Source organism: Meleagris gallopavo, chromosome 6, assembly GCF_905368555.1.
Source record: "Meleagris gallopavo chromosome 6, MGAL_WU_HG_1.1, whole genome shotgun sequence".
NCBI classification, from domain to species: Eukaryota; Metazoa; Chordata; class Aves; order Galliformes; family Phasianidae; genus Meleagris; species Meleagris gallopavo.
Genome location: NC_139409.1, coordinates 15,597,834 through 15,608,694, shown reverse-complemented (window position 1 = coordinate 15,608,694; position 10,861 = coordinate 15,597,834). Strand labels below are relative to the sequence as shown.

Below are 10,861 nucleotides of genomic sequence, written 5' to 3'. Positions count from 1 at the left end.
CACCTGTGTAGCACTTGAAACTGCAAAGCCAGACAGAAGTATGAGCTTTGGCATGAAGGATCCCATTGCTGTCTGAATGTAAGAGGAGACTTTTCAGGCAGGAAGAAAGAAGGAGAAGTAAGTCCAAAACAGGCTGAAAGGAAGGTTAAGGAAAACTGAAGAAGGGACCAACACCACAAATGAAAAAAGCCCATCCATAAAGAAACCAGATCTCAGCTCCTTTTAAAAAGTCAGGTGCGTGAGCTATATTAGCCTTGAGCCAGGTCTAACTTCCGCTGCCAATAACCACTTCCACTGCCAATAACCCAAGCTGACATAACAGCAACATTAAGGAGTTTGGAGATTTTTTTTCTGTTGCATTAGGCATTGATGTATCTTTCCCCATTTTTTGCTTGTCACAAGGGAGCCAGACTCCTTCCTTCTTGTTAAACAAGAAGAGTTTCAAGATGGGGCCCAAACCTAAACACTGGCTCAGCACTGTGAAAGCTGCAGGGCTGGGTCTCAGTTCACTCAACATCAAGTACACTCAGTGTCTGGCAAACCAGCTCATACAACATGAGCTCAGATTCCGGCAGTGTCAAAACTGTGCTCTCAGACAGTTCAGCCCTTTGCATCATGCTTCATCACTTTCCTGCCTTAGGTAGTGAATCTAGGTAGATATTTCACCAGAGCAACTCCCATCTGGCCATGTCCATCTACATACAATAGTTCAGCCATGTAGTGCAGTAGTGTTATCTTTCTTTTAAATGTTAACCTGAGACAAGAGAAATCTGAGGACAAGTACAGGCATAGACTAAGCAATGATCCAAAAGTTATACAGACACACTCAAACTGTCCTGAGTCCAATCCATGCTCTGCTGAGGATCTTGGCGTAGCAGCACAGGCTTGCTGCCATATTAAGGTGGCTACTAATTTCTGACCTAGAACACTTTTTTACACAGATAGCTCAGAACTGACAAGCAACAGTCTGCAGTTACTACATGAACAAAACTTGGCCTGCAGGTCTTTGGAAATGGTTGGATTTGTTAGATTAGGAACATGGTTCCCTTTGAGGTTCATTCTGATTCTCACAGATTGTTCAAAATAAAACAAGAATAAAACTGCAATCTGCCATATATTACTGTGATTACCAAAGTGAACTTCTGGAGTACTAGAGAGTCTGACATCCTCAGTCCAGGCTCCCTTCTCCTTCAATTAGGATGCCAAGGTTTAAGAAAGCATAGTCACACTAAGGATTGAGTGAAAGGGAAACTTGAGTTGAGGGACTTTATTGCAAAATGTTGACATTTCACAGCAGGAAAAATAATGGTGTATGTGAGAAAGGTGGCTGTGCTAGGAGACAACTGTACTCTTCCCTTCACTACAGAGGAAGTGGGTACCTGGAGCAGCAAAATCTCTACTGCTGCAACTGCTTCTTATCAGCACTAGGATCCTTGCTTTGCCAGAGCTGCCATTTTGAATAGGGAAGTTGTGAATTAAGTGTGAAACACTGGTGACTTCTGGCTGCTCGCAGTTATCAGCAATCCCACCCATTTTAATAATCAAGACTGCTTTCTGTAGTAGCATTTCATGCTTGGTGTTGTGTATCTACGCTGGTGGATAAAGCACCCAGGCACAGACTGAAAAATTAGCTTAATGAAGGGATAATGAAGAAACAGGTTTAAGCCCACATCTTATCTGTACTTAAGTCAAAACCATTCTTTGCACAGTATATAAGTACTATTAACTCTTCCATATCTTCTAACCCAACAGTGCAACAGTTACTTTATGCACTTTACATGTGGGCATCCAAATCCAGGTAGTACCATCCTTCACAAAAAGCCCAAGTTAGAACTTAAATCCAAGACACCAAGTAATCAGATGACTCCAGAATACTCATGTACAATCAATGAATATACAGATGATATAGTTATACAATCAATGAATATACAGATGATATAGCATAGCCAGGAATTTGGCTGATATAATTATTATATAGAGTAGGAAAGAAGGACACTCACCCTACCCTGAGCTTGCATGATAGACTCCAGTGGAGCAGATCTCCAGAAGAGATCCTTCCCTACTGGCAGTCAGCTCTTAAATTTAAGTCTAGGAGAGGTGGAGCCAGGCTCCACCCCTTCCTGCAACACGGGTGAATTGCCTTCACCTGTGTTCCCGTGGCTGATTCATTGCTCACCTCAGGTGCTCAATTAGAGGATCAGGCTGTGATTCAGCAGCCCCATACAACTCTGTATGTTGGCCCGTGGCTTGCTCTCATTCTGCTTGGTGGAGCTGCTTCACTATGAGGCCACAAAGTGAGAACTATAGCTTAGTGATTGTAGCTGTTGTATGAGATGTTCCTGTTTATCTTTGCCTGTCTTATGCTTATATCCCATTATAGAGCAATCCTGTCTGTAAAAGGAAACCAGAAATGCAAATGACTAAGAAGAGATAAATGAATATTTAAGTCAAACCAGCAAGATGTTGTTTGCAGTTATTTATTTTACTAAAATGGTTACATATGTTGAAACAAAGAAGAGCTATAGTAATAATGTTTGTTTTTCCAATATCATAAATAATTATTGAGTCTTCATTAGCTGTTGGCTCAGCACTGATTGTGATTCTTGTTATTTAAAAAAAGACACACAAATAATTCATTAGAATTTGTGTTTTCAGAAAACTCTAAAGCAGCAGTAGAAAAAAAATAAATTAAAGGAAATAGTAACAAGAAATTATGCCAAGTATTTCTTAAATTTAAATCCACTTGATGTGTATTACAGATTATTCTTTGTGCTTTGATTATTTTAAAGAAAGAACCATGAACAAGTTGTTTATAGTATGGCTTGTCTTCTCCAGTTTTGCTCCAGAGAAGTCACCAAAGATACCATTTTTACATGACAATTGTTGTTGTCATTTATGCAGACAAAAACACTGTGAATATTCCTAACAGAAAAGTTTGTCAAAATCATTGATTTATTTTCACAAAATATTTAATACCAGAATAACTTATAATAGTATGAACGAAAGTGAAGTATTAACTCTCTGCTATTAGTTATAAACTCACATTATTATGTCAAAATCCAGTAAAGTATCAAAAATTAATGTCACGGAATCTTAGACACATAATGATGCGAGTCAGTGAAACATATACTTCAACTGTTCATACAGTCATGACAACATACATTTCTTGCTTGGCACTTTAAGTCAATGCAAATCAGCAATTTAGAAAACAAAGTAAAAATATATATGTACAAAATATTCTCATATCAAATCATTTTCATTGTACACTAAATAAACCCAACAACATGTTAAGTTACATCAAGAAGTTTCCTAAGAAGTCGCACCAAGGCTGATATTTGCAATGTGTCTTGACTATTTTAGTGCAACTGGAACAGCCTATACTTGCAAGTTAGTTTAATCACTAGCACAGTACTGCTTCCAGTGAAGTGGGAATTTGGCCATTAAACTCAGTGGAAGCAGGACTGAAGTCTTATCTTGTTCACTGATGGCTCATGAAAGAGGAAAGGGGAGAGAGATAAATAGGAAAAAACCTGACAGGATAACCACAGGAAGAAAAAAATCCAATTCCTAGCAACAATCAGCTCTTTTCCAGTTTTCTGTAACTCATTCAGTATAAATTGTATTTGGCTTTGCCACTGTAAATTGCTTTCATGTACATTCCATTCAAGCACTGTAAACCTCATCAGACTATTGTTATATGATTTAAGAATAACTTGTACAACCCAGAAAACCCTCAAAATAAACTGGGCTTTATGGTAGTTATTATGCTCAACAGCAGTCAAGTATAGAATGTGACATTTAATACATTTTAGTATCTATTTAAAACCCTCCAACATCAAATGTTGGTATTTTTCAATGTTTCAAGTCCCATTTGTGTTACTACTGTGGGCTTTGATAGTGTATACTACAGCTTTTTCTCACTGAAATGTGAACTGTCAATCAACTGTTCTCATCTATGCAGTACCTATAAAATAAAATTAAAACACATTGAAGTAATAATTTTCACCATGAAAACATTTTTGAGCTCCACTGTAAATAATAAATGGCACTATAGATTCAGGTTTGTACAAGAAGAGATCCATTTTGTTTACTTATATAAAAACTTCTGTAAGTCACTAGCAAAGCTTTAGAACAATAGAAAATGGACTTTACAGCTAGTCTGGCTAGAACCTTCTCAACTAGAAATCTTTAACAAGCAACATGTCTGGGAGCGTATGTGTAAGTTCAAAATAATCTGAACAATTAACTTATTTCCTAAATTTGTGTGTTCTAGAGTATTGCACTTTTCAAAGGAATGATTTTGGTATTTTAATATACTGCATATACAGGTAAGAAACATGCATAACAATCTCATTGTCACTTTGACAAAACATACTGTACAATTTTTATAACACTGTTGATTAAAAAAGAGAAAAATCGATGTAACAATTTTATTAAGACTTGTCAATTTGGTCAAGTCTATTATGCACAATTCTCCAGGGCCTCCAGCAGTAATGTGTTTAGCCCTAGGCTGCTTAAGCCCACTTGGAATAATACACTAAGTTTAAGCATTATGGCATTGTCATTTTGAGGCATAATACTGTTGTACTATGCCCACGTTATAGCTTATTTTTTGAAAGCAAGGCACTTACTGTAATAGCAATGCAAACACCTTATGCGCACTTTGATTAACATAAAATAAGTTAATGTTTTGATAAAAACAGGTTTTTTTTATAATTTACATGCCTTTTAAAGAAGCAATCAAACATTTCATTTAATACAATGAAAACGTCAGAATCTGAAGGAACACTGTTTTTTCAAACTGACTGTACTGTTAAAGGGGATCTATTTTCCACATCTGCCTCATATCTGTGAATCTGATTTTGCTGAAAACCAATCCTGTGAGGAAAATGTCCGCTTGACAAGAAAAAAGGAACTCATCTCTTTAAAACTGCTGGACTAATGGCACTTTAACAGTCTTTACTTCTGATATATGTGAGGATTTCTGGATGATGCAGCTGGTAGTTCCCTGCAGTTTGTCCTTCCCTTGGGCGAGGTTTGTTAGGGCCATGGCTGCGTTGATCTCCTTCCAATATGTTTCGTCTTTGCTGGTTCCTTTTCTGTTAGCTGCACTAGATTCAAGCAATAACAAATAGTTACATATATCGCTTACATAGCAGCCTTCCAGTAGCTGAAAGGAGCCTACAGGAAAGCTGGAGAAGGACTTTTTATAAGGGCACATAATGACATGACAAGGGGAAATGGCTTTAAACTGGAATAAGGCAGATTTAGACTAGATATTAGGAAGAAATTCTTTACTATGAGGTTGGTGAGACACTGGAACAGGTCCCTCCCTGGAAGCATTGAAGGCCAGGCTGGAAGGGGCTTTGAGCAACCTGGTCTAGAGGGAGGTGTCCCTGCCTATAGCAGGGGGTTGGAACTGGATGATCTTAAAGGTCCCCTCCAACCTGAACCATTCTATGATTCTATGATTCGACATACTGGCTACGCAATGTCAGGAAAGCTGTAAAAATAAGCATATGGGGAAATAGCACATTCCCTTACTCACCTTTCACACTTATTTGGTCCATTCTCCAGAGTTTCTGAAAAATAATAAAAAAAATTACATCTATTTTTTTCAGCAGTTTTTAAACAAACAAATTCATGAAATAGGCACACAGAAAAATGACTCCAGACTAATTCCAAAATTCATACAAAAAAAAAATCCTTTGTTTGGACACATATAAGGGGTCAACTTCACTGAAGTGCCTCTCTGAAGAAATCAATTCTGAGCTTGAAGCAGACACGAGTCAAAAAAAACCCACTGTGGAGAAATTTCAGCCATAGAGAGGCTCCTGTGCCACAGCTGTGTAAGAAGAGGGTGTGCTGAGGGTAGAGTTTGCTGAGCCTCTCCAGCACCACCCTGACAAGACCAGTGCCAAACTGCCCAGTGCACCCTGGAGTGGCCCCGTGTTTTAGTTTTATTGGCAATAGTGAGAATAATGCTGATCCTGGAGGTTCACCTACATTTTGCTGGGTGATGGAATTTTTCCGTACATAAATCCCAAGGACATAAGGAATTACAAAAACTAAAAATAAAACCCAGTTTCATTTCCCTTTAGTGAATGCTCTCTTGTATGCACTAAAAATAGGACTTTCACCCATACACAGATGATGTGTGTGTTTTAAAGGCGACCCTTGCCCAGGCTGCACCTCAGTCCCAAAGGCAGGCTAAGCAGGACACAAGGAACAAGCACACGTGGCTAATAGCCTTCAAAGGTGAAATTGCATCACAGGAGTAAGTTACACTTTCCCATCAAGGGTCACATTTGTTCATTCATTAAGTCCTCGCATTGCAGAGAAGCCAGAAATATTTGCCAGGCAGAAATCTGTATGTATTAGTCAGTGGGCTTCCTATCCTAACACAGAAACACATTATAGGGGAATGAGAAGCTGATGCCTAAACGCAATATCTATGGAGAATGAGTCAAACAAAAGAAAGTTTTTCTGCATGAGCTCTAGTGGCTACATGACCACAATAAGTCCTAAATCTTGTAAAGTAATGAAGCGAGATTCCCAACTGGTAGACTACCCTACAGCTAGATTTCAACCGGATTATTAATTAAAAGCTGATCTTTTCTTTAAACAGAGCTTCCAGGTGAATAGGTCCCAAAGCACATTGCATCCCTTGCTAGCACCATGCTTACAAGTGGCTTTACCCGCCACCAAAGGGTGGCCAGTCTGCTCTTGCAGCCAGCACACCCAACACCTTGGCACAGCCACATTCCCTAGTGCTTGCAGGTGAGCAGCAAAGACCACAGGCTCACCAGAAAAAATGCAGGCAGACCATCTGTAATTTCACTGGTCAGATGTTTGCCAAGCTGTTTGATTTAACAAAACTTCATGCTTTTGCAAAACAGCTATATAAATGTCCACAAGTGAATGAGCCGTGGGTTTATATGTTGTCCCAAAACAGCATATCTTAAGTCAGTGTCTCTTGATCTAGATCATTGCATGGGGGGGAGTTCAATCCAGGCAGAAAAGAGAAAACTGAGAAAACTATATCATATATATATGTGATTTGCAGAGATGTACTGAATGACACCAAAAGTTTCCTTCTTCATAACGTACTGGGCTACAAACCGTTTTTCAGCCCTGCTTCATTTAGCATTTGCTGTTTTTTTTTTTAAATAGAGACAGTGTTAAAGAGGAGGTTTAGGACTGAATAGGTCAGTAGGTATAGAAATGGAAATGGCAAGTAACAGAACACTGTTGCCAGAGCAAACCTGGATATAAATACACCTCTCTCATGCATCTGTCAGTTTCTTTTGCTGTTGGAAAATATTTCCTATGAACAAAAAAATTGCTTGTATAAACTTCTGAGGAAAGTAGGTGTGAATGGTGACACACATTCCAATTCCAGCATTTATTTGAAGGAGTATTTGCAAATATTTTTTAGGGGTGTTTAGCCAGCTCTAAAAGAAAGCAACTTGCCCAAGGTATAAAAAAGCAGCAGCAAAGCTAAAAAATACAACCCAGGACCAAAGAGTTGTCCGTTCCTTAATTTTGCTGGAAATCTTTTTTATTCCATTCAGATTTTATATTTTTTAAACAAATAATTTATGTCAGAGAAATCTGAAACTGGATTACAATAAAAACATAATTGATAATTTGCAAAGCTCTTGCTAATAGCTGTAAAAGCATGTTAGTACAAAGAAATATGACAATCCATCATTTCAATGCACTTTTTCTTGCCAAAAATCCTTTTCTGCTATACCAAGCCTATGACAGCATATCTTCTTTTGCACTGCCACAGCATCCAAGGAGCTCACATCTGTCTGAACAGACCTTAGTGAAGGAAATGAGTATGATCATCATCTTTGGATGAGGAGAATCATTATGAGAAAGGCAAACAACCAGTTCTGCAAGAAATGTTGATCCCCTGTTCCTTTGCCTTCTGAGGGGAAAGAGCTTCGCCCATGCTTCCAGGTCTTCCTTGATATCTTGCAGGTCAAGCCATAGTGACCAAACTGATAAAAAAGGCTTAGCTTAGCCTGGCGGAAATGTAGTCTGGACATGTCTGGCTTTTACTGACAAGAGAGGGAAAGTAGAAGAAAAAATCTTATTGAATTTAAAAAAATCAGGTGAATCTTGCCCAACATTAGCTTAGTCTTCATCTTTTGCAACCTGCCTGCTCTACTTCAGTTACTAACTTAAGCTTTTGATAAATACAACTTTGACACTTTACATACATGCAAAACTATTGCAGTCTATTTTAACTGTGTAAGAAGAATGGTGAGACTAGTGAATGAATGTAACCGAAGAACAGCATTCCCAGTATATAAGGTGTTTGTTCTATTATATAGGGTTGAAAAGATGCACCATAGCTGCCCTCCCCAAGCACTGTGAAAATCTTTAATCCAACATAATTCCTAAACAAACTACAGTTGTGCTCAATCACATATTGATTAAGGGAAAGCCAAATCTATTAGCTAATGATAAGAGTAATTTGTTTTGTCTCAGAAAGCAATGTGGGAAAGGATGTTGGAAGGATCTCAGCAGATCTTGAGATCCTTAACATTAAACATTAGAAAAATCTTATTTTTGTTAGAAGTCCTGCGTTTGCTTCAATAAATTTTTCACCTGCTCTACAATTGGAAAGTTTAATGCACTGTGAAAATGGAAACTCACTTATAATTGGGGTGGAGGCTGTCATAAATGATCTCCCTTACTGGTGCTTCATTTTGCTACCATTGCAAGCATCCAGAGAATCAGCTTTTGCCTGGTCAGGAATGTCTCATTCTTCTCTCACCATCCACCCAAAGAAACCAGCGATGTAGGATATTTGTTCCCTCTTGTTTATAGTAGGAAGTCACTATAAATCATTCACAAATGGAATCTTGTATACCTTTCCACTAGTATAAGTTTTCAGTATACAGTTTACCATAGCACTCAGTGCCAGGAGTGTAGTCACTGGACAATACCAGCTTTGTAATACAGTATGGCATTTTTCAGGACTCACATAATTATTAATACAAGTAGCATACATATATATTTCTTTTTCACTATGAAATTTCTTCATAAATATTCACTGGCTGATCCTGACAGCTCTCTTGCAAGGTAGCTTGCAGTCCCACTTTAGCAGAGATGGAAATGAGTCTCAGAAGTCCAAAGACAACATGGCTAGGCAATACTTTGACCATTTATGTCAAAAGCATTTCAGAGCAGACTTTTCCAGGTTTTCTCCTATAGTTAAAATATTATCTTTTGTTTTTCTGCTATCAGAAAGGCTCACCCAAAGCAAATAAAACCCAGTGTTCTTGAAAGCAATGTATCTACAAACTGAACTGTAATCCACTTTCCTCCAGTGCACTGCCACTACCCTTGAGTGTTGTCAAAGTGATATTCAAATAATTAATCAGAAGATATATATATATATATAAATACGTACACAGTGCTCTTTTAAACACCATATCCAGTATTAGAGAAGAAACCCAGTGTATAAATGCTGTAGCACGTGTCTACTCCAATTTACCACATACAAAAGCTCCCTGGCTACGTGGTGTTGCACACATTCAAGTATGTCAGAACAATTCAGACCCTCACAGTTCTCTGAGTCCAACCTCATAACTTTCATATACTTGGATGCCATTAGGGGTGTGCTAACTAATGCTAATTTCAATTACATTTTATCCCTTTGAAATAGGAATTTTGATCTAAGTAATGAACTGACTTCAGCCAAGGGTCCTGCAGGGAATAGCGAAGGAAAGACTGACCGCTTACATAGCATCAAGAAGCATCCATGTTGCTCCCACACTCGGTGTTACTTCTACTCTGTTCAAGCCAAACTGCAACAACTGGCACAAACCCTGCTTTGTGTTATCAGGTAACACTGACAAAGCAAAGATGGCTGGAAAGCAAAAGGGGAAAGAATGTGTGAATGAGAGAATGAGACAGAGAGAAAAGGGCACTGAATATTATACAGTGGAAAAAAAATGGACATGGAAATCAAGATGCTGTAAGCTGGTTCCACATGGCTGTGATATTACTTGAAGCTACTTGAACATGTACAGATTCCTCATGAATTACACACCACCTATTCTAGCTCAAAACAGAGGGGGAAAAAAAAGAACTGCTGGCCCCAAATGGTGAATACTATAAAATATTTGTTGGTTCAATAAAAGGTCCTGTATAACTTATCTTCATTTTAAAGTTGGCAGTGTTATTCGGCTGTTTCTCTCTCTGCCTTTCCTGAACTTTCTTTTGTTGGTTTTGGAGACTCCTGCTTAACATGTGTTGACCAGCATTTTCAAAACAAGCAAGAGGAGGAAAAAGAGGGAGGAACAGGAAATAAATGGGGCGGCTGAATGAAAAATGAAGTTTATATGTGTGAGTAAATTAGTGGTGAGATGAGGTATTTCTGTAGGTCACACACAAAACACACACACACTGTCCCTTGAGTATCTAGTATTTTCCAAACCACAATTTTAGGGCACATATGACTTTCAGATCTCTGTTTTTCCAAGAATAAAATTGGGTCAACTGGAGCTAATACTCCCCTACTCTTCTACATTGATCCAGCTCCTTTTCTCCAAAAAAATCCCAAAGTAAACCATGGATCCCAAAGTATCACTTGCATTCTTCCACCTCTGAGAGGGAAAGTGGTTTAGTACAGGCTGCTCAGCAGTGCAAAGGAGGGAAAAGTAACAAGGATTTATTACCATGACAAGGATTTATTACCATGCCCTTTTATTAGGTAAGCTATAGGCCTAGGCTCTAGAGAAATTTCCTTTTCAGCAAAGGTTTAATTTACCACTGCTAGTGCCTTCTTCCAGGAGGAGGTTGTGGAGCAGCCTGTAATGGTCACCCCCATGATCCTGAC

General features: G+C 38.4%; 1 protein-coding gene across 3 annotated transcripts in view; it reads right to left on the bottom strand.

Annotated features, from left to right (window-relative positions):
* Positions 1–2,461: 2,461 nt before the first annotated feature.
* MKX (mohawk homeobox) overlaps positions 2,462–10,861 on the bottom strand; it is a 42,356-nt gene continuing 33,956 nt past the window's right edge. For 2 of the 3 annotated variants that reach the window (XM_085227195.1, XM_085227194.1), the window contains 2 exons: positions 5,549–5,582; positions 2,462–5,111 (listed from right to left, as the gene is read on the bottom strand). In XM_085227195.1, coding sequence (XP_085083321.1) covers positions 4,925–5,111; positions 5,549–5,582 — 221 coding nt within the window. In that variant the 3' untranslated portion in view covers positions 2,462–4,924. The remainder of the gene's footprint in view (positions 5,112–5,548; positions 5,583–10,861) is intronic. The other variant, XM_085227196.1, reaches the window with a different exon arrangement.